Raw genomic sequence first — 23332 nt, 5'->3', positions numbered from 1 at the left:
GCTGTTTTGCGTCAAGGATATTTAGTGACTTTATGGGGACATCTAGTGACGAAAACTTGGTAATGTTACACAGAAACAGCAACCATGTAATGGTCTTCGTGTAACTATTTTTATATAGTTTTAAGCTATTGCACAAGGATTTTTTTTAAAATAGATGTCTAAATTTATCTGCTCTCTATTTATGATCATACAGGAAGCAAAACTGTATAAACCAAACATAAGCCATAACTCAGCAAGTTCAGTCCAGCATTGTGCAAAGCCAAAGCTGATTTTTTGACAAAATCCCCAAATTTCCAAATATAGATGTTGGGGAATGTGCATAAAATGACAAATGAGAAATATGAGGGAATGCTGCAGGCATAAAAACATAAAATCTGGAGGCTTAAATATCTAGATGTGATATTTACAGAAAGGGTAGAAGAAGATACTTTTAAAACATTAAGAACATTGAGAATTTTTTTTTTTTTAAATCTAATCATCTCATATATACTTTGAGGAACCATTATTTTGAAAGCGCATAGCAGGACCAGTTCTTGTTTGATTGGCAAGCAGACTTCAAAATACAGGCTTTGCATTATTCCTGACAACGTATAACCTCTGCTATTTGTTTTCTTGGAATCTCCAGCAGGTACAGTCATGCACAGGCACATCTGTCTTACTCTCTGTTTTCCCTAAAATATTCATCATTATATTTAACCGTCTAGAATGGCATGGCAGAAAAATGCAAAACACTGGAAGAAAGAGCTGCAGCCGAAAGGTGTTTTTGTAATCCTTTAAATCTAGTGTTGTAAGAAGAATCCCCCTATTTATCCTATTTAATCTGCAGACATACAAATTTCTTCCGTTATAACAGCTGGTGTGAAGGTTATGCTGCTTTGAGTGTTCCTGTATTACAAGTCACACAAAGTAATAAAAAAAAAAAAAAAGAAATATATTCATGAAAGCATCCAATCACTGTTAAACTGGCAACACATCCTCACATCAGTATCTACAAGGATTTTACAAATTCAGGTCCTTCCCAAATACCAGGCTCTGAGCTGGGACCTTTTCTTTTCACGGTTTGCGTGCCCCTCGTGGTCAGACTATCTGCCACCATGGGCTGAGCTTCCACTGCCATCCTGATGATACACAGCTGTATCTCAGCACCAAACCCTCTAGTCAGTTCACTTCTCTGTCTCTCATTAAGTCCCTGGATGACATCTAAATCTGGATGTAATCCAGCTTTATCATATTGAAAAACAATACAACTGAACTCTTGTGTCAAGTCACGACTCCTGAAAGGGGTTGACCTTCACCTTAACATGGGTAAAGGTCATTAATTTTCAGGGGTTCTTAATCTGGGTGCCATCCTGGAGCCCGGGCTCTAATTCTCATCATATATCAGATCCATCTCTAGAAGTTCTTTCTACGACCTAAAGAACACCTCTAGAGTCTGACCTCATCTCTCAGAGTCCTCAGCTGAAACCCTCATCCATGCCTTCATCACCTCCTGCCTGGATTATTGCAGTGATATCCCGTTAGCTCTGCACAAGCTCAGAACTCACAGTTCTTACCTGCAACAAGTCCTGGCCTTACATCACCCCCACCTAACCTACAAACCACCACATGCTCTTTCTCTCCTGTACTTATTTAGTCTTATCCTCCCTTCCCTACACCCCACACTGCGTCCCCCAGTTAAAGGCTTACTTGCCATCCCCCTCACCAGGCCGGGGTCTTTTAAAGGACAGAGCCTTCAGTGCTGCAGCCCCCCACTCTCTGGAATGTGCTCTCCTCTAAAACACCCTGTCTTTGAAAATTTTCAAAAAGCAGTTGAAATGTTACTTATTCACAGAGGCCTTTGACCTTTGACTTTTTTGTGTAAAGGTGCTATATAAACTATTAAATGTCACTGAACCAATGACACCTCTAACAGTGGTGCGCATACCTCAACTTGACCTGATATTTGATACAAGAAACCCTGGCATGTCAGATCCCTGTTCCCCTCACCACAGGGCACATAATGTGGCTGCACTCCAGCCAAGAAAATCTGCGCTCTGCATCAGTTGTTGTGAGCTGGCTCACTGACATGGCTAATATAAGTCACTTCAAAAGAATGGGGCCATCGTTAATGACACTGGGCTCCCACTTTTGTCTGGTACGCCAAGTCAGAAAGGGATTAACTCTGCAGTAAACGTTGCCACATAAATCGTGTCCGGGTAGCGTAAACTCTGATTTTCAAGAGGAGCAGACTACCCTCATGTTATCAAATTATGTTTTGTTTTGTTTTTATTTCAAATGGGCTTTTTTTCTTTTCTAAGATTATGTCCTTTAAGAAATCCTTGCTTCTCCTGAGCAGTTAGGCTCGACTTTATGCTGTACCCCAAATATTTTTGGCTTGCGGACAATAACAATAAAAATAAAAGTGAAAAAAGAAAAACAATGGCTAACAAAATAATAATAATAATAATAATAATAATAATAATAAATAAAAATTCCAGCTTGTGTACACAATCAGTAAATTAATAACCATCATCCAATCATCAAAGGTCAGTTGGAGTACATTCACTTTCAATACTTCAGGGATCCTTTTACTTAAGTAGAAAGATTGTGTTGTTACTTATTAAAAAAGCCCCAAACTATTGTTTTTGACGCTTTGCAAATCACAGAAATCCATTTTAACTTCTGGTTACACATCCTCATTTCCGGCACCTCCTCCCCCTGTGTTGTCCTTTGTTCCTCCTTGCACCGCCCACTTAAAAAATCATGAACTCCCCTACTTCAAAAAATAAAAAACAAATACAAAAACGTACAACTTTAGTCACACCGGAGGTGAAGTTAACTGCAAGTTACTGGTAGCACAGTCCATTCACGCTGGTCAGTCCTGTTGGGGAGCAGGTTTGCATGTAAGATAGGCGGAACTAATCAGGAAATGTGGAGCAGTTCTAAGATAAGATAACTTGGATCGCTGACATTTAGCACATATACGCGCACGTATATAATGAGTCGGTGTTAGTATTTGCCTACAGGGCTGTGGTCAATGTGAAGCCTGTGTGGCGTGAGGAGTCTTTACTTCCGCAATGATGTGCTTATTTAAAAAGAAAAAAAGGCTTCGGTCTATCCTTACGAGTCTTACAGCTAACCTTTAACACGCATTAGCTATAAAACTGAATTGAAACGTAGATATCCCAGTAGTGGGCTGTTAGCCACGCCCCCCGTGAATGTTACGTAAGCCGCACGCATGCAGATATATTCAGACGGAAACTTCACGGTGGTTGGTGTTTTCCAGGGTTGTATCTGTGAACTTTGGTTGCTTCGTCAAGGTGAGTGTGTTCATGTTTATTGTAATTCGTGCGCTTTCAAAGCAGCCCTGACGAGTCATGGTGCTGCTGGTGTTTCTCGTTTGACCTTTCGTTTGTGAGACGTCCTTTATCTGCGCCGGTAGCTGCACGGCTAATTTTCTTCTCAGGTGTTCGAGGTAATTGTGTTGCATGCATGCATGTGACAAATAAAGAACCTTGAACCTTGTTAGAGGGTCTGAAAATGGACACTTTGTTTTATGTGTTAGCCGGGGGAGGAAACGCGTGCGTTGCCTTTCTTACCAAAATAAAAGTGTAATGAGTACTTTCGATATGAGCCACAATATATTTCTAATTCATTTTCCAGGTCTGTCAGGATGGTTGTGCTTTCCAAAGACTATGGATATGTGGTGCTGACTGGCATGGCCAGTATGGTCATGGTTACACATCTGGCCATTAAAGTTGGCAAAGCCAGGAAGAAGTACAATGTGCACGTGAGTATTCAAATATGGAGCACAGTGGAGGCTACCTGTTGAAAGGTGCTGTCCTGTACGAATGACCTTGTCACGCCTTGCAGTATCCTCAGATGTACAGCGACGACCCAGAAACTGGGAACATTTTCAACTGCATCCAGCGGGCACACCAAAACACGTAAGTATAGTAAGGTAATGTAATCCATGTCAGCAGCATTATGTCATGTTCTTTCATCGACAACAAAGAAGCAGGTTGATGTTAACGTCGCTCTTGTGACCTCCTCACCAGCCTGGAATCCTACCCTGCCTTCCTCTTCTGCCTGGCTGTTGGCGGTTTTCATTCACCTGTAAGTTTATTTTCATTGTGCTGCCACGTTGTATCTGCACCATAATCATACAAATTATTTTTGTCAACTGTGTCACAACGTTTTGGCTAAAAATGTTCACAACTTGTTGCATGCAATGGGTAGCTGTTCTGTCAAGTCCTGTTGCATCTGATTGTTTGTGTGGCTGTTGCAGCGTCTGGTCAGTGGACTTGGAGTCGTGTGGATTATCAGCAGAGAGGTTTATGCACACGGCTACTCTACAGGAGGTAAGAAACCGTTCAGCAGTTCACATCGATTTCTATTCTTCTTATATCATAAAACATGGTCAGAATGTATGTCTGTCTCTCATCTTAATTAGATCCTAAAAAAAGAATGAGGGGAGCTTTTGGAAATCTGGCTTTACTTGGGATGATGCTGGCCACACTGAACTTCGGAGGCTCTCTGCTGGGCTGGAGGGGGAGCTCACGTATGAGCCGTTTTGGTGTTTGATCCAATATGTAATGAAAATTTACGCCTGGGCCAATTCAGTCATCATCGCTATGGTGTAACTCATACACTTGCACTGTGCTCATCTTTAAGTGGTTAAGTCAGGTGTGTTAGCTGATCTGACTAGTTCTTCAAGACCTGTATGGCCTGATTTAGAATAATGCAGACTAACACTCTTGTAACATACATGAGTTATCAGTTTCTTATAATGTTAACAGCAATCTATGAATTGGGTCTAAACTCTTAATATCATCTACAGTCGTGCATTTATTAATGAATAAAAAGAAGTAATGATGAAGAAATTCCTTGTTTATTGTGCTGAAAAGGAACTTTGTACACTGAGTGACTAAAGATGGTTATTCAACTGTCCTGCTTTTGTAATTAAAATCCTCCATAACTTCTATTCTCCTGTTTGTCATAAAACTGACACCTTCTCATATCAGCTGTTTAATTTCTTTGCCTGAATGTGGTTAACAATGGCCTGTGTGTGGAGGGAGTGGCTCTTTTTGGAGTAATGTTCAAAGTGCACCTACCTTGTCTGGACAGGCAGGAACCAACGCTGCTGAAGTCTTAAGCGAATCATAGTTGACAATAGAAACTGTCGTTCACACAGTGACACTGCATAATGCCTGAGAGCTTACCCACCTATTATTGCGTTTGCCACACCCCACATACATAGATTTGATATATTTATTTTCATTAAACAGGAAAGTCATTCTTGCATTTCATCATACATCACTGCAGGCAGTAAAGTAACCAAGTTAAAACATCAGAGCTTCGTTCCACTGTATTTGCAGTGCATTCCAACCAGTCCAGATGGAGGACCCTTAAAATGATTCCAATGCTGCTCTCAAACCTCCACTGTGTGCGAACAACAATTTTACTAAGTGAGTTTTACAATTTACAGATATCTAAGTATTTGGCTTAGCAGGGTATCTCCTCAGTAAACACTGGCAGACAAAACATTTAAAGAAAAGCAATCACTATATTCAAGATTTCCATGACTTTGTGAACATAACTGCATGTTTAACAGCTGCAACAGTAAGTAATCTGCATTTGTAATTCAGGCTAAATTACAATTTGGAAAAATAAAGTGGTTTCCACTGTTGGAGACCTGGCGTGTCTGTGTCCACTTCTCCAAAGATGTGGCTTTTCAATTGTAAAATCGGTTTAATTTTTTGTCAACTTTCTGCAAGACCTTAGCTTCACATGATGCAGATTGGGCAATTGGATTTGAAAATGCACTTCACTAACATTTGGTCACCCAAGGGATTGTGATTGTTTTGAGCAGCTTTCCCATGAGCCTTCATTCTGCCTTACTGGCTATTCTTACAATTACGGAGGACTTCATGCGACCTTGATCCACATTACCTCAGATCACCCCTAGAGGGCAGTGTAACCGTTTGTGTCATATTAAAGTGCTGTGCAGGAGTCAGTCAGGGTCGCAGAGTCATCTTAATTTCCATCGGGGTGGGGAGTTCTCAGCACACTGAATGTCTCCAAAACTTTAAAAGGAATGTGGAAGAAACTTCCCGCTTAAAACATTAAGAGTCCTTGGTTAAATACGTTTGAACTTTTTCTTAATCGCTAACAGTAGGTTCTCAGTGCCAAAGAGAGGTTTTGCTCACATCCAAAGTGGTCTTCCTTTGGTGTTAGATTTGCTTCGGTCCTCTGAGTGATGGAAGTGACTGACAGAACAGGATCTTCTGTCAGTAGGTGTACCTGGACAGTGGCGTGTCCTCCATCAAATCATCCTAAATAAGGTGATTTTAAAAAACATTATCAGTACTCCACAGAGCATAATTCAAAATATGCGCTCACTTGCCACTTCATTAGGTATACCTCCTGTTGGAGAACTATCTAATGACCTAATCACAGTGCAGAGACTCGGTGCATTTGGGGTGTCGAACTCCAGGCCTCAAGGGCCGGTGTCCTGCAGGTTTTAGATATCACCCTGGGTCAACACACCTGAATCAAATGATTAGTTCAGTACCAGGCCTCTGGAGAACTTCAGGACATGTTGGGGAGGTCATTTAGCCATTTTAATCAGCTGTGTTTGATCAAGGACACATCTAAAACCTGCAGCACACTGGCCCTTGAGGCCTGGAGTTCGACGCCTGTGATTTAAGAAACTATGACTGTGACATGGTTGTTGGCACCAGATGGGGTGGGCTGACCTTCAGAAACTGCTGATCTACTGAAAATTTCCCACACACGCATCTCTATAGTTCACAGAGAATGGTCCAAAAAGGAAAACAAAATCCAGTTAGTGGCAGTTCATTGGGTGATATCTTGTTGATGTCAGAGGAGACTGCCCAGGCTGCTTGAGTCATACAGGAGGGCAACACTAACTGTAATAACTCTAATAAAAACTATAATAAACCACTTGTTACAACCCAGGTGTGCAGAAGAGTACCCTGTGGGTTAAGACATGGAAACTGAGGCTACATTTCATACAGGTTTACCAAAGTTGGACAATAGAAAATGTGGAGACATGTTGCCTGGCCTGATAAATCTATATCTGCTGCAACATTTTGGACGGTAGGGTCAGAAATGGTCGAAAACAACACGAGGGATCCATTGTGCGTTATATCAATGTTTCAGGCTGCTGCTGGTGGTGTTATGGTGTTGGGGGTGTTTTCTTGGCACAATGTCACAGACTATCTGAATACTGTTGTTGACCATACCTTGTTGACCTTTATGATCAGAGCATATTCATCTTCTGATGGCTGCTTCACACAACACATCATGTCACGAAGCTCAAATCCTTTCAAACTGGTATCTTGGCAATGAGTTGTCTGTACTCGGATGACCTTTACAGTCATCAGATGTCAGTCCAATCAAGCACCTTTGGGATGTGGTGAAACTGGAGATTCACATCATGGATGCACAGCTGATAAAGCTGCAGGTTTATCAGTTGTCATGACAATATGGACCAAGATCTCTGAGGCATGTTTCCAGGAATGTTTTGTTGAATCTAGACAACAAAGAATGAAAGCAGTTCTGAAGGCCACAGGGGTCCAGCCAACCACTAGCAAGGTGTAAATAATGAAGTGGCTAGTGAGGATCTAATAAAATATATGAAAATAATTTTCAGTTTCTCTTACCTAAGCTCTCGAATATTTTTAATCAGCTAAACCACATCTCAAGAGTAACCCCTGATCAAGAAATAAGCTAGCGGCCAAGTCACGTTCCAATATGTCATCTCTGCTTGCAGTTAATATTCTAACGCCCAAGTTCATCTTGACAGTGAAGGGTGCTTAATAAAAGATGCAGTTATTTGGTATTTGACTTTCATAAAGTTTGGGGATTTCTAAGATGGAGATTTTTTTTAAAAAAGTGGTGAAAATGGTAATGCAAAGGTACTAGACTGTATCTTACCATGGGCAGGTCCTGCAGACGATGGAACTCCGGGTGGTTAGTGCGCTGGCGGAACTTGAGGAAGAGGACGACAAAGACGATAGCTGTGGTGACAATAAACACTGACAGCAGACCAGCCAGCAGAGGGTCTAGAGGGGAGCTGGAACGGTGACCGGACCTCTCTACACGATAAAGAATTTGATATGATATGAAGAAAAATAAAATAGGTCATGGTAAAGGCAAAACAACTCAATGGGAGAAGCTTAAGGCAACACCCTCATCACACTTAGCACCTGCCAATCACCTTACCTTCACCGCCAAATTTATTTACAGACTGGACCTCCTTGTACACCGACCCAGCAGGGGCTCCACCTGGAGATGCGGTAGCTGTGTTCAGAGATTCAGAGTGTGGCCATGTGGTGAAGGTGGGTGCTGTGGAGCTTGTGTGGTGCACTGCTGGGGCTGGCTGAGATGAAAAGGTAGAGAGGGAATGGTTGGTCAAAGGGGTTTTGCCTTCTGTAGCTGCAGGGTGCAGAGGGGTGGTGCTCTGAACAGTCGGCGCGGATGAAAGGCTCTCTGCGGCAGCTGAAAGGGGGGATGTGAGCGCAGTGCTGTATCAATTCAAAACAGTACAGATTCTTCAAACGAAATGAAATGCATTCACAACAGCCAGAGGTAACGCTGCACTGCCCTGCTGACGTTAAAGCTGCCGCGATTGTGTTTGCGCAGCATGTGTGGCTCACGCCCTGACAAAAATCTGTGCACATTACAGAAAACCTACATTTATACGTTGTTCTTTGTCAGTATATCAGAACACTGTGAATCCCAATGCCCTGCGCTTTCAAGCATCACTGCTCACACAGAGGTACTCTTGAATCAGATAAATCCACAGTCTTTTCTCCAAGAGCTTTGGACTCTGAGGTCTCAGCTTAAAGCCACAGAACTACATTAAATAAGTAGCTACTGTTTGCTTAAGAATTTAAATATATCCCAGCGATTCCAAACAGTTGCTGCAGATTTGTCACGTGCACACCATTATGTGAATCTCCTGTTCCACCACATCCCAAAGGTGCTCTACTAGACTGAGATCAGGTGTCTGTGGAGGCCTTTTTTCACAACATAGTGGGTACGCACTGCTCATAAAGAGATGGACATGGTCAGCAACAATACTCAGGTAGGCTGTGGTGTACATGGCTCATCTGGTGCTAAAGGCCCAAAGTCTGCCAAGAAATCCGATGCTTGTTTTCACCTTAAGCAGGTCAACTCGACTGTGTCTGCATGCCTAAATCCACTGAGCTGCTGCCATGTGATTGACTGATTAGCTTTAATGAGCAGTTGAACAGGTGTAACGAAATAAAGTGGCTGATAATTGTTTATGCGTAGAACAATAACTTTCTCTCGGTGTGGGTGTATTTCATTTCACCTCATGCGCATGTGCCTGCACTGACAGTTTGGTGGGGGCTGAGAATGTGGTGCACATGGTGTGATTGACAGCCGGACTACATTCCTGCAGCAGAACGGACAGACTGTCAAAGTACTGTGCGGTGTCAGCAAAATACACAAACCACAAAAATGTTTGCGTTCTAATTAGATTATAGTGAGAATATTTTCAGCTTTCAAAGCGAGAAGCCACACACAGCCTGCACGTTATTCTGCAGGGACGGGGCAACAACAAAGGGTCAAAAAGGGACAAGTGAGAGGGATCTGTCATATTGTTATTTCTGTGCTTCTCAAAGCGGTAACACAGCATCAGCTGAGTGGGTTATTTTTATATAATCTATAAAAGGAATCTTTTAAACAAGGTTGCGACACACATTCTTATTCTCAGTCCAGTCAAGCAGGGGTCAGGTCAGGCGAGGAGTGTGTTGCACGAACATTGCTGGCAAAAGGGACTGTGCCCAAGAAGAGCCTGTGTTTGCAAACAGGCAGTGTTTAAGTGTGTGGGAAGTTTTATTTTAAGGCTCCAGTCTGGTCAATCTAAACAGACCGGACTTGAAAATTATAGATGGACAATTATAGAATTATGATATAATCACATAATCGCACGTTCCTAATTATAAAGATGCAGCTTTTTAAGACAAGTCATATGAGGCTGATTACCTGAAGGAGTTAGAGTACCGAGGTCTGCGTGCTGAGATGTAAGTGCTGCGGGGATTGCTGTGAACAAGTGGGTTTTAAGTGCTGCATCTGTCAGAGTCTCTGCACGGACTGTTCCTTCTGTCTCGCTGAGGGTTGTGGTTTCACCCGCGGATTCATCCCTGCCTGCAGGAATATGTGCATGCTCTGGGGACTCATTCCCACGATACTCTGTCAGGTTAGAAGATGCTGAGCTTCCAGGATGATTCAGGAAGACGGCTGGTGTGAAGACATTGGGCAGAGCACTGCTTTGACCTGTAATTCGATAAAGAGAACTCCTGTTAAAGAGACTTTGACTTTAGGACCGTTTTCCAGACTAGTGATGACTTTGTCACGTTTAGATTAACATAAAGGTATTTTAATTACTTATCAAGTGAGTGTTAAAATAGCAAAATAGTGTAAAAATATAACTTTCCCAGAGCGTGGTAAATTTTTCAATTTGAAGTTCATTATCAGTCCTGTCTCTTTCCCCTCACCTCCAAACAGTGAGGCTGGATCTGCTGGAGGTTTCTTCCTGTTTAGGGAGTTTTTCCTTCCCACTGTCACCAAATGCTTGCTCACCGGGGTCAGCTGACTGTTGGGATTTTTTTCCTCTATAATTTTAGGGGCTTTACCTTACAATCTAAGGTGACCTGAGGTGACAGTTGACTGAATTGATTTGTTTGGGTTCCTAAAAGTGAAAGGGTGAAAACGTTTTGCTTTATATTTGCTTTTGCGTGTGTTCTCGAGGAAAACGACTCTAATTTGTCAGTTCATCGACTAACACATTGACGTCCCCTTCAATTTCAAGTTTCTTGCCGTTTTAATCTACTTTAGGTGCTATTTTGCATCATGACAGATTCATTATGGCGAATTAAGAGTAAGCCAAGAGAGATGAGAGGAAAATCTAAAAATAAAAAAACAAAACAAAAGGAAAGGAAAGGAAAGTTAACAAACATCGTTTAACGAAGATGAAATGCAACCAAGAACCTGCAGCAACATGATCTCCGTCATCGCCTCAATCACACCAATAAATAGTCGCGTGCGGACTCGATTACGAGCCCGACTCACATCAGCGGGATGTCAGAAGTGTTCGCATCAAACACAAAGACACACAGAGAAAGAGAGAGAGAGAGAATGGCAGCTTACCTCTTGTCCGCGTTGTGCCGGACAGCACAATCAACACGCAAAACACCAAATGAATTTCAGTTTTCATCTCAGCGGCGGCAGGCTTCCCCCTTTAGATTACACAGCAGCTCTCCTCCGTGGCTCTCTGGGGTTGTTTCCGTTACGCGATTTGACAGGGCACATCATGGGTTCTAAAAATATCCTGAGGGAGTCAGGCAGAAGAGAAGCAGGGGTGGGGCTGGATGCGGGCGGTGTTGGTGGGTGGCACCACAAAGAAATAGATTCTAATGAGTAAAACAAGCTTCCCCGATAACCACCGCAAACTCACGCGTGGCCTCTCGTCTCGGTGTTTGTCCTTTCGGAGCCAATCATCTCTACATGGAAGTGTCCACAACGCGTCACTTTGCAGTCGCTGTTGCTCTGCTGCACCAATCACACATCAGTGCGTCAGAGGCGCAGTTGCGTGCGTCAGGAGCGCCCGTTCGAAGCGCCGTGACACCGAAGTGAACGCGCTCTTTGACAAGTTTTACTGCGCTGTTAATCACTGTGAAAACTAGTCTGCAGTATCAAACAGCTGAATGTGTGTCAGTGTCTTGCTGTGGCTCACAGCAAGGTGGTTGGCTCAGCCACCTCTCAGTTCCCACTGAGGTCAGCGTGTCGTCACGGCTGAGCGCACTGCCCACCTGTGTGCCGCACGGACAGCTGAATGACCCGCTGCGTCCTCTCTCGGCGTTGTCTTGACACACTTTAGAAGACGCCGAATTCTCCTTTAATTTTTTTCTTTAAAAAAATCAGGCTTTGAGCTGTAAAGGATATCCAGACGCAACAGTAAAAGAAACCTTCACCCTGTGCCAGATGGAGCCTCCAGGCAACCCGGGAGGCACCGCGGTGGAGCTGGAGTTAACGGTGGAGAATGTGGAGTCGGTAAGTTAGGATATTAGTCAAAACTCGTGCATTTAACTGGGAAGTTTGAGTTATGGAATGGAAACAGCAGCATGTTTTCCCAGGAAGAAAAAGAACTGCAGCACATTCTGCTGATATAAATATGATTTCATACCAAATTAGTGAAACGATTTTTTTTTTATCATGTAAATAACTGTAGTTTGCTCATCGTAGAGAGACTGGGCAAAGTGTAGCATTTGTAATATGATGCCAGTTAGAAGCACCTGCTGTACTAATAATAGCTAACACATGTGCTTTGGATTAGTTGCTGTGACAACACATTTTTCAGTAAATTCAAACATTTGGCCATCCAGCATTATTAATGATTATTAGTGGTTGTTGTACATGTTGCCCTGCAAATTTAAAGCCAGTTTTATGTGCTAAAATATTCTCGGCATATCCCTTTGACTTCCTACATCGCTTACTTTGTTCTCTGCACTGGTATGTGTTTCTCCATCCAGGCTCTCTACCAGCTGTACTTTGATCCAGACATGGAGCATAAGAATGTAGCCCAGAAGTGGCTGACCCAGGCCCAGGCCTCTGCACAGGCTTGGCACTTCTGCTGGGCCCTGCTCAGCCCTGACAAGGTCTGTAGTTTTTTTTCCCTCTTTACCCCCACGCTTCACTTTTCTGTAACAAACATTAGGCACCATAACTTAATACAGCCTGGTTGAATGTGAAACTAAGAGCAGCCGTGTGTGAATGTGTCGCTTTGCAGATCCCAGAGGTTCAGTTCTTCGGTGCCAGCACCCTGCACACCAAGATCTCCCGTCACTGGAGTGACCTCGCTGCAGACCAGCACGAGAGCCTGAGGACGCAACTGCTCAGCCATATCTTGCAGTTCTCTTCTGGGCCTAAAATGGTGCTGACTCGTTTGTGTGTAGCACTGGCCTCTTTGGCTCTTAACGTAATTCCCCAGGCCTGGTCTCAGCCGGTGGCGGACATGGTGAGGGCTTTCCAACCGCACAAACCTGATCCTGAAGATGGCTCTGGAGCAAAGGCCTCTCAGGACCCCCACACACATTGTCTCACTCTGCTAGAGCTTCTCACCGTGCTTCCAGAGGAGTTCCAGAGCAGCCGCTTGGCTCAAGCTCGGCGAGGCCAGCTGAGGGAGGCTCTTGCCGGAGAGTGGGCAGTGGTGTGTCCTCTGCTGCGACAGCTCATGCAGAGCCAGGACTCATCGAGTCAGGTGAAAGAGAAGGTGCTCAAATGCCTGTCTAGCTGGGTGGCACTAGATGTGCCTTTGGGGGAAATCCAAGAACTGCTCCAGGACTGCTTCACCGCATTGTCCGACCCAGAGCTGTTTGACGCAGCTGTGGAGACGATAGTTAACGCCATCTCACAGCCCGACTGCCAAAGGTGAGAAGCACAGCTGGATGATTAGGTGATGATGAGTGACATGCAGTATATGGGTGGATGACTCCAAACATTTGTGTGCAGGTACATTAATGCTCTACTGAGCCTGATGCCTCTGGTGCTCGGCCTCTATGACCAACTGAAGACAGCAGCTCAGGATGGGGACATGGAAACCTCACATGGTATCTGTCGAATTGCAGTTGCTTTAGGGGAAACACACTCCAGGTACACAGAGTAGCACACACCTACACACACACACACACTCTACCCTGTACCTGGGCTCCACCATTTGTCTTTTATGTCTGAAATGTTCTTTTATTTCTTACATTTCTTTCCCTGTGACAGAGTTCTGTTGGAACAGGTGGACCACTGGCAAGAATACCTAGCTCTGGTTAACATGATTCTCTTCTGCACGGGCATCCCTGGACACTACCCAGTTAATGAGACCACAAGTTCTCTTACTCTCACCTTCTGGTACACTCTGCAGGTATGGAGAGTGAAGTATTAACGTGTTGTCCATTAGGACAAAAGATTTATACTTCCTTTTTACAAAATCAGCTTGTTATCATTTTTAGGATGACATTTTGTCATTTGAGGAGGAGAAGCAGTCTGTTTACCTGCAGGTTTACAGGCCAGTTTACTTCCAACTGGTGGACGTGCTGCTTCATAAATCCCACTATCCCTCCCAGGAAGAGTACGCCTCCTGGTCCTCTGATGACAAAGAGCAGTTTCGTATTTACAGGTGGGTCTGGTGTTAATATTTTTTCTGTTTGATTGAAATTTGGAGGCTGACTTTAATAATCTACACTGATAATCTTTCTTCAACGCCCAAGACCAACTTTACAAATATGTTTTCCTGACTTTGTAGGGTCGACATCTCGGACACTTTGATGTACGTGTATGAAATGTTGGGGGCAGAGCTGCTCAGTAACCTCTATGAGAGGCTTGGCAGACTACTGATGGACCCCCAGCAGTCAGCAGTATGGCAGGTAATGCCCTGAATAACTCCTATTCAGCCGCTTAAAATGAAATTGTATTAACTGAATTTTCATACAATGAGCTTTTGATTTACTTGTAAAAACCACACAACCTTAAAAAAGTAAGTAAGCATTACTCAAGTGATTCAGGTGCTTCAGAAAGCCATTGAGATAAATGGCAAAGAGGTTGCATTCCTCTAAAAACATCACATACATACATATAATACATGCGTATAATAAATAAAGGAAAAATATAGTTCAAATATTCGTACTTTATTTTTCTCCTTCTAAAGCAGCTGAGACTGCTCATCTGAAAATTTCATTTACACAAGTGGAGGCAGCAGTTTGAGGTTTTTGTATTTTTCCCTAGATTTTGATCTATCTTGTATACAAGGACAGAGTGGCAGAAAACAGGTCACAAAGCATCGCTTAGTTCCACTTGTGATTATATAAAACCATGTGTGCAGACACTTGTTTAGTTACATTTAAAATCTAAAGGCTTCTTATTCTGAAAGTTTGCAGATTTTTTGGGAGGGTCTTTTTCCTGTTGCATGCAACCCATCGGTCTTTGAAAGATGAATGACTTTGTCATGGCTTTAAAGTAGTCCAGGTGTAAGACATTAACCACCCAAACAAGAGGCAAAGTAATTGAAGTCACTCATAAAAAGAGTAAACTATTATTTTCACAGTGCAATGAACATCTACTTAATAAAAAAAACGCATAAATAATAAAAGCATAAATTCTTTAATTACATAAATGAGTTACTCATTTGTGTAAGTCAGGAAAGCTACTGGAATTTACAGAGCAGTAATAAACCAGCTTGTCCCAGAGCTGTGCAGGAGAACTGATCAAATCAGCTCAGCTAAACAGCTGCTTCTGTTTTTCCAGCTTCTCACCCTACTCATGAGATTTTATATATTATATATATATAAAAATTCCTCGCTTGCCCCTGCGGGCGGTCTATCCTTCAAGCTCGGGTCCTCTACCAGAGGCCTGGGAGCTTGAGGGTCCTGCGCAGTATCTTAGCTGTTCCTAGGACTGCGCTCTTCTGGACAGAGATCGCCGATGTTATTCCCGGGATCTGCTGGAGCCACTTGCCTAGTTTGGGAGTCACCGCACCTAGTGCTCCGATTACCACGGGGACCACCGTTACCTTCACCCTCCACATTTTCTCGAGCTCTTCTCTGAGCCCTTGGTATTTCTGTTCCTTCTTCCTGATGTTGCTGTCATTGGGAACCGCTACATCGATCACTACGGCCGTCTTCTTCTGTTTGTCTACCACCACTATGTCCGGTTGGTTAGCCACCACCATTTTGTCCGTCTGTTTCTGGAAGTCTCACAGGATCTCAGCTCGGTCATTCTCCACCACCCTTGGGGGCATCTCCCATTTTGACCTCGGGACTTCCAGGTTATACTCGGCACAGATGTTCCTGTACACTATGCCGGCCACTTGGTTATGGCGTTCCATGTATGCCTTGCCTGCTAGCATCTTGCACCCTGCTGTTATTTGCTGGATTGTCTCTGGGGCATCTTTACACAGCCTGCACCTGGGGTCTTGCCTGGTGTGATAGACCCCAGCCTCTATGGATCTTGTACTCAGAGCTTGTTCTTGTGCTGCCATGATTAGTGCCTCTGTGCAGTCTTTCAGTCCAGCTTTGTCCAGCCACTGGTAGGATTTCTGCATATCAGACACCTCCCATATCTGTTGGTGGTACATACCGTGCAGGGGCCTATCCTTCCATGATAGTGCCTCCTCTTCCTCCTCATTCTTGGATTTCTGCTGCCTGAGGTATTCACTGAGCACTCGGTCAGTTGGGGCCATCTTTGTGATGTATTCGTGGATGTTCGTTGTCTCATCCTGGACTGTGGTGCTGACACTCACCAGTCCCCGGCCTCCTTGCTTCCGCTTAGTAAACAGCTTCAGGGTGCTGGACTTGGGGTGAAACCCTTTCTTGTCTTTATGTCAGTGGCTTCTATCTCCTCCTTTGGCCAGCCTATTACCCCAGCAGGGTACCTGATCACGGGCAGGGCGTAGGTGTTGATAGCCCGGATCTTGTTCTTACCGTTCAGCTGACTCCTCAGGACTTGCCTGACCCTCTGCAGGTACTTGGTGGTTGCAGCTTTCCTAGCGGCCTCTTCATGGTTCCCATTCGCCTGCGGGATCCCCAGGTACTTGTAACTGTCCTCTATGTCTGCAATGTTGCCTTCTGGTAGTTTGATCCCCTCAGTTCTGACTACCTTCCCTCTCTTTGTTACCATCCGACTACACTTCTCCAGTCCCAATGACATCCCGCTGTCATTGCTGTATATCCTGGTGGTGTGGATCAGTGAATCGATGTCTCGTTCACTCTTGGCATACAGCTTGATAACTGACAACTGCTCCATTCTGTTGTCGGTATCTTTAGCCAGTCTTGTCAATGATCTCACTGAGGGGGTTCAGGCCTATGCAGAACAGCAGTGGGGACAGAGCATCTCCTTGGTGGAGCCCGCACTTGATGGTGACTTGTGCTATGGGCTTGAAGTTAGCCTCTAGTGTTGTCAAATTACAAGTTTTATTGTCATATGCACAGTAAAGAGACATCCTTTACTGTCCACAACAGATGCCAAACAGAAAAATCCACATATAAAATAGATGAATACAATAAATTATCATTAAAAAAACAATTATAAAAACAGCAAGAAAGTTTAATTATACAAATAAAATAAAAGAATCTGAGCTGCTAAGCTAGTTCTATATATATGCAATTTGGAATGCTTCATGTCGTCTCTAACACCAGACTTTGTTTATTTCCATCTCCAGGACACTGAGGCGCTGTTGTTTGGCTTCCAGTCCATAGCTGAGACCATAGACGTGAACTACTCTGATGTTATTCCCGGTCTTATTGGTCTGATCCCCAGAATCAACATCAGCAACATTTTGCTAGCCGACACTGTGATGTACACAATAGGTACAGTGTATGTTCAGACACCTGCATGATATTGTCCTTGTCCATAGTAAAAAGTTATGCCTATTTTAAAAGAAAATTCTTATTTTCTCTTTTTCTTGCTTAGTCTGTGGTAACAGATCTTTGGTTGCTCGGCTCTCTTTTACGATCGTAGATTTGTGATTGTGATTTGTGTTTATGCTCAAATGGAAATTTAACATCCCTCGTCGAACAGGCTCACTTGCTGAGTGGCTGGCTGACCACCCGGTGATGCTGGGTGGCATATTGCCTATGGTGCTTCAGGGCCTTGCAAAGCCAGAGCTGTCTGTGTCTAGTGTATCTACACTGAAGAGGATCTGCAGGGAGTGCCGGTATGACCTCGGCCCCTACGCTCAGGACATCCTGACGGTGTCACAGGTCAGACACAGAGGCATACACAGCAACACGTAATCAGGGTTTTTAAACCATGCGGTGATTTGTTTACTGTGTTTTTGTAGGATGTACTGGTTAAAGAAGTCCACAAGGTGAGTTCTTAACCTTAAACAGTCACAGTTACTTTGAAACACAGACCATATCACCTCCCTGTCTGAGGGTGGAATTTATTATGTGTGTGTGTGTGTGTGTGTGTGTGTGTGTGTGTGTGTGTGTGTGTGTGTGTGTGTGTGTGTGTGTGTGTGTGTGTGTGTGTGTGTGTGCGTGCAGAGCAGCCAGTGCATGTGGCTGATGCAGGGTTTGGGTTTCCTGCTGTCTGCCCTGCCATCAGAGGAGATTTTAGGGAGACTGCACTCACTCATCACGCCTCACATCCAGCAGCTGGATACACTGGCCCAGCAGGAGGTAAATGTAAAAATAATAATAATTATATGCTTTAGTAAATTGATGTTTAAAAAAAATACAGGAAGTGCTGTAGTTTACAATTCTTTGTAAATCCAGTTGAATATAGAACATCCTGAAGCCTTTGAGAAAAAATTAAGAGCAGCAGTATTTGTATATTTTCTACAGAATATTAGTGTCTGGTTTATTTTGAGTGTGTTTGTATATGTGTAAATGTGGGTGGGTGGGGGTGGGGTAGTATTGTAATAGTCTGTAATGGTTTATTCCAGTGTTTACTGTATAGGGTGACCAGTCTTAATAACACATAGCAGACAAAACACCATCACTTACCTATTAGTATAAATTCTCAATGTTAAGTCAGTGCAATTTGAGTGAAACCATATCGATATGCAGTCATGTGAAAAACTAAGTCCATCCTTAATACAACCACAGGAATTAAAGTGACAGGTACTGCTAAGTGCTGCTAATCACATCATCATGTGATTAGCTGATCATCAGCAAGTGTGAGCACCTCTACAAAAGCAGCAGGTTTGGCAGTTTGCTGCTCTGAAACATTCAGGTGTGTGTTAACACAACGGCAAACACGAAAGCAGCCAGCAATAATCTTAGAGAAGCAATTATAGCTGCCCATCAAGACTATTTCCAAACAATCTGACGTCCGTCATTAAATAGTGAGAACGATTATTCACAATCTGAAAAAATTGAATTTAACAAACCAATGAAATTCTAGAACAATGTCCTAATTCAAACAAACAATGTTTGGCCATAGAGCACATCATCATGTTTGTCAAAAAACAAACACAGTATATCAGCACAAATACCTCATACCAGCGCTAAAGCACGGTGGTGGAGTGATGATTTAGGCATGTTTCACACCTACAGGACCATGCAGAAGTCAATGAGTCGACCATGAACTCGTAGGCATACCAAAGTATTCCAGAGACAAATGTGAGGCCATCTGCCTGACAGCTAAAGCTTGGCCCAACCTGTGTCATGCAACAGGACAATGATCCCAAACACAGCAGCAAATCTAAAACAGATTAACTGCAAAAGGAAAGAATCAAGGTGCTTCAGTGTCCACAGACACTGAAGCACCTTGATTCAGTGTCCACAGGACTGCAGAGAGTCCTGTGGACAACTTCTTTGTCACATCATTGTATGTAAATGCCAGGATGGAGTGCAAACACTAATCAACAGTGAAGACTCTGCATTGCATGATAGATACAGATACATACAGTTGTACTGATAATTATACTGGTAAGCTTCTATTATATGAAGCATAGTACTGTATTTTTTTGGCAAGTCTCGTCCTTTATTTTAACAGTGAAAATTCTTACATTGTAACTGATACAAATGTGATACTGAATCAACAATTACAGAAGAGGTGCTGGTGCCTACGAATTGTTTGGGTGACTTTGCTGTTTTTTTAATGCTGGTGACAATTTGGTCTGAAGTAAAAGAGATATTAGTGTGATTAGTTTGATTAGTTCATCATTTACTTCATGAGAGAAAAAAGAAGAACTTTCTGTTTTTCTGAAGCAGCTCTGCGTCTGAGTGTTTTTTTAAATTCAAACTGATGGGGGCAACCCCACAGCTGTCATCACATTTTGATTGCACTGTTGCACAATCCTGCGTGAATGTGACATCAGCGTTTTTCCACTCACGTCCCCCCTGCAGTTTAAAGCACTGACAAACAAGTGAAAACAGCGATGAAAGTGCACAAACAGTCATTTGTTATATAACATATCCACATTTAGAAAGAGTAACAATGCTTCCTTTGCAAATAGAGCACAGCAAGTAATCCAGAGTTGTTAGAGTACAGATAAAATGCATTTCGATGCGCAGTTTGTCAGTTAAGATGTTAAAAACATCTTTTCACACTGAGATTCTTAACACAGCTTTTACAGTAACAGCAGCGGCTTCACTCTGACACTTGACAGTTACTTGTCCTTTATTTTTTAAGCCTTTTTTAAGCTTTGCGCTGTACATATCAGACCCATGTACCTTCTCTCTCCCCACAGCTGAATCCCACTAATAAACAGAGCATCATCCACATTGTGGGGATGCTGGCCAGTCTCTTTACCACTCTGGACATCAATCGGCAGGCAGAGTGCTTAGAGGGAGCAGCCAGCTCCAGACTCCCAGTCCCCCAGAGCACGCAAAACCCAGTAAGTTCAGAGGAAAAACAACAGCTTGATTAGCAGAGAACAGTTAGAAAACCCACTATGCCTGTGGGTACAAAGTGTTAAAGTTCATATATAGAACTTCTTATGCTAATATTTTTTAATTAAAAACTATTCTTTTCTTTTTTTCGTAAACTTAGGTGGTCGTTGTGCTACAACAAGTCTTCACTTTGATCCAGACCATCCTCAGCAAATGGCTCCATGACTCGGAGGTGGTAGAGGTAGGAGGGTTTTCACCTCTTGCATAAACGTGTGTATGTGTGTTTCATGACTCACACGTGCCCACTGCGCCCCACTCTACCAGGCAGTGTGTGGGGTTTTTGATAAATCAGTTCGAACCCTCCTACATGATTTTGGACCCATGGTTCCTCAGCTGGGAGAGATGCTGGGGGAGATCTATAGCGCCTTCCCACAAGCCTCGGCTTTGGACCTGGCTCGGCAGGTACACCTCCGCATACACAGGCCAGAGTTAAAGTATTACTCCTCTGACTCTGACACAGACTCTCGCAGGCTCAGATGTCAGTCTCTTTGTTTCTGTATGTTTTAAAGATGGTTCACATATTTGCTGGAGAGGAGCATCACATCCCTCACATCAGAAGCCTCACTGAAGTGTTAACATCCACCACGCTCACTATATTTCAGCAAGGTAAAAAGAGGCTGCGTGGAAATGCACCTGTTTTGAATCAGGGCTTTTCTTACCGTGTGCTTGCTCAGCAGGTCCGAGAGATCATCCTGACATTGCTGAATCATTTATGGACCTTCACGCCCAGGTTGGTGGAAGCCGTGCGAGTTTAGGAGCGTCTAAGAAATTCATTGTTTGACTACAACGCCCATGTCTTCTCGTCTGTTAGATTCTTAAAAGGAAGCCTGATTTGTATCTGTCTGAGCAGTTCGATGTGAAAGCACTGTTTTACTGTGGTGAGTATCACCGCATGCTCATGAAAAGAAAATTTTACATTGTTTTTACAGTTCCTGCAAAAGTGCCTTTGTGTGAGTCACTCGCTGAATCAGTCATGTTTGTCTGCAGGGATCCTGTCACTCAAGTTTCCAGAGACACCCACAGTAAAAGCTGCCAGCCAGTTCTTTGTAAGCTGAGGCAAAAAAATGTGCAGACTTTCATATAACATCATGTTTCTTGTCAGAACTGAATTTCTCACCTTTTCTACCCTATTCCTGGCAGACAGAGTTCCTGAGTCGCTGTAAAGACATGCCCTCATTTGGTGATGTGTTGCAGAGGGATGGAAAGCTCCTGACAGAGACCGTTCTGCAGGTAAACTAGTGACAGTATCGGAGCGTCCACCTCAATTCGTTAAACCCATGGGTTTCTTTTTTCATTCTGGCACTGAATTTGTCTTTTAATGCTAACATATTGTACATTTTTCCTCCTCTCTCAGGCGGTTGGAGGTGAGTCTCCCAGCAGTCTGACGGAGCACTTCTCTGAGGTGCTGCTCAATCTAAGCAGGCACTGCCCGGCCCTGCTGTCTCAGTGGCTCAAAGAAACACTGCAGACCCCAGGGTTCCCCTGTGCCCAGCTCACTGCAGAGCAGAAACACACCTTCAGTCAGCAGCTTCTAAGGTAAAGTACAGCACCAAGTGGTAGAGAAGTATTACCTATTCGGTTAATGGACAAGTTGTTTATTGTTTTGTAGTTTTTCCTCTGTTCTCCACCACCGTGGTTTCTAAATCAGTCAAGATATGACTCAAGAGCAGAGGTTCAGCTTTAATTCGAGGGTTTAACAAATTTTGAATGTAACCAGTGGTTTGCGCCTTGTTGTAAATCCTCTGCATTTCCACTCATGAAAGTGTGTCTTGATTGTAGACATTGAGAATGCTGTCGAGTCGTTTTTCCTGACCATGAAAGTATTTAGTCATCATGTGGTCTTCTGGTGTCGGTTAGCTGTCCAGTGCATTCCTCTGCTTTTTTAAAATAAACCATACAGTAGATTTTACACCTCTCAAAGTTGTTCTCTCTCTGATAGGTTTATTTAAGTTTTTCAGCCTAATGGTGTCCTCACCAACTTGCACTGACTTCTCCTTGTGCTTCATATTTAAAATTACAGTCAAAAGATATAAAATACAAAGTCAACTTCAGATAATCTGTCTGCTTCACTTGTCATGAAATAACAATGAAACAAGCCTCACCTGACCAGGATACTGCTGTCAGTCAGTTTCCAATCTCTCTTTGAGCCTCTAAAAATGGCTGTAATTAATAAAGAGTGAATGCAAAACGTTTATAAGACCCCTCGAATTAAAGCTGAAACTCTGCCTTTTAATCACATCTCTGTTGCTTGATTTAAAATCCACTGTGCTGGCGTTCAGAGGCAAAACTGCAAAAGCTGTATCGTCCAAGAGATCATGGACCTAAGTGTAATGTTCATCGATGGCAAAATGGAACAAAACAGACTTGGTGTTTGTATACATTAAAAATAATTGTTAATAACAAAAACTTTTTAAATGTGTTGTCTGTAGTTTTGCTGTGTTACAAACTTGTTTCATTCCACGATAAAGACACAAAAGTATCAGCATGTAATGTGAACGCATTCGAAACATTACTGATGCCAAATTAGGATGTGAGACATGACTTTATGATATTTGGCCCATTTATAAAATGACATTTTATGATCAATGAGCTTTGGAGATGATTTCAAATACAAATCTGTCCAACAGCAAAATCTGTTCTCTTTTTTTTCCCCTCTCTAAGAGAACAAACCAACAAGCGTCGCGTTAAGGAGATTGTGAAGGAGTTCGCTTTGCTCTGCCGAGGTCCGCAGGGCTCTGGATACTCAGATTACTAGTCGGAGCTGCCAGCGTTGCATCCGACTTCCTCACCGGGTCTTTGAGAAAGGCCCACAGCTCATCCTCGTTTTCAGAAACGCTTTGGTGCTAAATGAGACTTAAGAAAGCACGACTGGAAAACAAGACGCTCCCACAGACACACTGAGTGGACACTTA

The 23332-nt window shown here is 43.3% G+C and overlaps 3 protein-coding genes across 3 annotated transcripts; 2 read left to right on the top strand and 1 right to left on the bottom strand.

Moving 5' to 3' along the window:
• Positions 1 to 3099: 3099 nt before the first annotated feature.
• On the top strand, positions 3100 to 4963 carry mgst3a (microsomal glutathione S-transferase 3a). The gene is made up of 6 exons (XM_040022396.1): positions 3100 to 3299; positions 3643 to 3769; positions 3853 to 3926; positions 4038 to 4095; positions 4268 to 4340; positions 4433 to 4963. The coding sequence occupies exons 2-6, from the start codon at positions 3653 to 3655 to the stop codon at positions 4561 to 4563; spliced, it is 453 nt and encodes a 150-aa protein (XP_039878330.1). The 5' UTR covers positions 3100 to 3299; positions 3643 to 3652; the 3' UTR covers positions 4564 to 4963.
• A 269-nt stretch (positions 4964 to 5232) lies between these two features.
• LOC120727839 lies at positions 5233 to 11596 on the bottom strand. Its single transcript, XM_040022393.1, has 6 exons — positions 11492 to 11596; positions 11185 to 11365; positions 10021 to 10311; positions 8230 to 8505; positions 7942 to 8102; positions 5233 to 6314 (listed from the first exon to the last, which is right to left on the bottom strand). Exons 2-6 carry the CDS (start codon positions 11249 to 11251, stop codon positions 6270 to 6272), a joined length of 840 nt encoding a protein of 279 aa, XP_039878327.1. The 5' UTR covers positions 11252 to 11365; positions 11492 to 11596; the 3' UTR covers positions 5233 to 6269.
• Positions 11597 to 11736: 140 nt separating this feature from the next.
• Positions 11737 to 23216, top strand: LOC120727832 (importin-13-like). The gene is made up of 21 exons (XM_040022376.1): positions 11737 to 12087; positions 12567 to 12692; positions 12824 to 13464; positions 13546 to 13686; positions 13807 to 13948; positions 14037 to 14203; positions 14330 to 14450; positions 17240 to 17387; positions 17599 to 17780; positions 17861 to 17887; positions 18066 to 18200; positions 20219 to 20365; positions 20521 to 20601; positions 20685 to 20822; positions 20930 to 21026; positions 21098 to 21150; positions 21232 to 21298; positions 21408 to 21466; positions 21561 to 21650; positions 21775 to 21956; positions 23082 to 23216. The coding sequence occupies exons 1-21, from the start codon at positions 12019 to 12021 to the stop codon at positions 23173 to 23175; spliced, it is 2907 nt and encodes a 968-aa protein (XP_039878310.1). The 5' UTR covers positions 11737 to 12018; the 3' UTR covers positions 23176 to 23216.
• The last annotated feature ends 116 nt before the right edge of the window (positions 23217 to 23332 follow it).

This window comes from Simochromis diagramma, unplaced genomic scaffold (genome assembly GCF_900408965.1).
Source record: "Simochromis diagramma unplaced genomic scaffold, fSimDia1.1 OVJJ01000205.1, whole genome shotgun sequence".
Lineage (NCBI taxonomy): Eukaryota > Metazoa > Chordata > Actinopteri > Cichliformes > Cichlidae > Simochromis > Simochromis diagramma.
Note: the sequence above shows the minus strand (reverse complement) of the source record. Positions and strands in the feature narration are given on the sequence as shown.

Bases quoted from the DNA above. Each gene is read 5' to 3' on its own strand.
- LOC120727832 (XM_040022376.1), top strand. From the start codon at position 12,019: ATGGAGCCTCCAGGCAACCCGGGAGGCACCGCGGTGGAGCTGGAGTTA. The intron at 20,366-20,520 runs GTAAGTTCAGAG...TCGTAAACTTAG, and splicing joins CCCAGAGCACGCAAAACCCA to GTGGTCGTTGTGCTACAACA. The intron at 21,299-21,407 runs GTGAGTATCACC...GTTTGTCTGCAG, and splicing joins GAAAGCACTGTTTTACTGTG to GGATCCTGTCACTCAAGTTT.
- mgst3a (XM_040022396.1), top strand. From the start codon at position 3,653: ATGGTTGTGCTTTCCAAAGACTATGGATATGTGGTGCTGACTGGCATG. The intron at 3,927-4,037 runs GTAAGTATAGTA...CCTCCTCACCAG, and splicing joins CAGCGGGCACACCAAAACAC to CCTGGAATCCTACCCTGCCT. The intron at 4,096-4,267 runs GTAAGTTTATTT...TGGCTGTTGCAG, and splicing joins TTGGCGGTTTTCATTCACCT to CGTCTGGTCAGTGGACTTGG.
- LOC120727839 (XM_040022393.1), bottom strand. From the start codon at position 11,251: ATGAAAACTGAAATTCATTTGGTGTTTTGCGTGTTGATTGTGCTGTCC. The intron at 10,312-11,184 runs GTAAGCTGCCAT...ATCGAATTACAG, and splicing joins CGGCACAACGCGGACAAGAG to GTCAAAGCAGTGCTCTGCCC. The intron at 8,103-8,229 runs GTAAGGTGATTG...TTTATCGTGTAG, and splicing joins AAATAAATTTGGCGGTGAAG to AGAGGTCCGGTCACCGTTCC.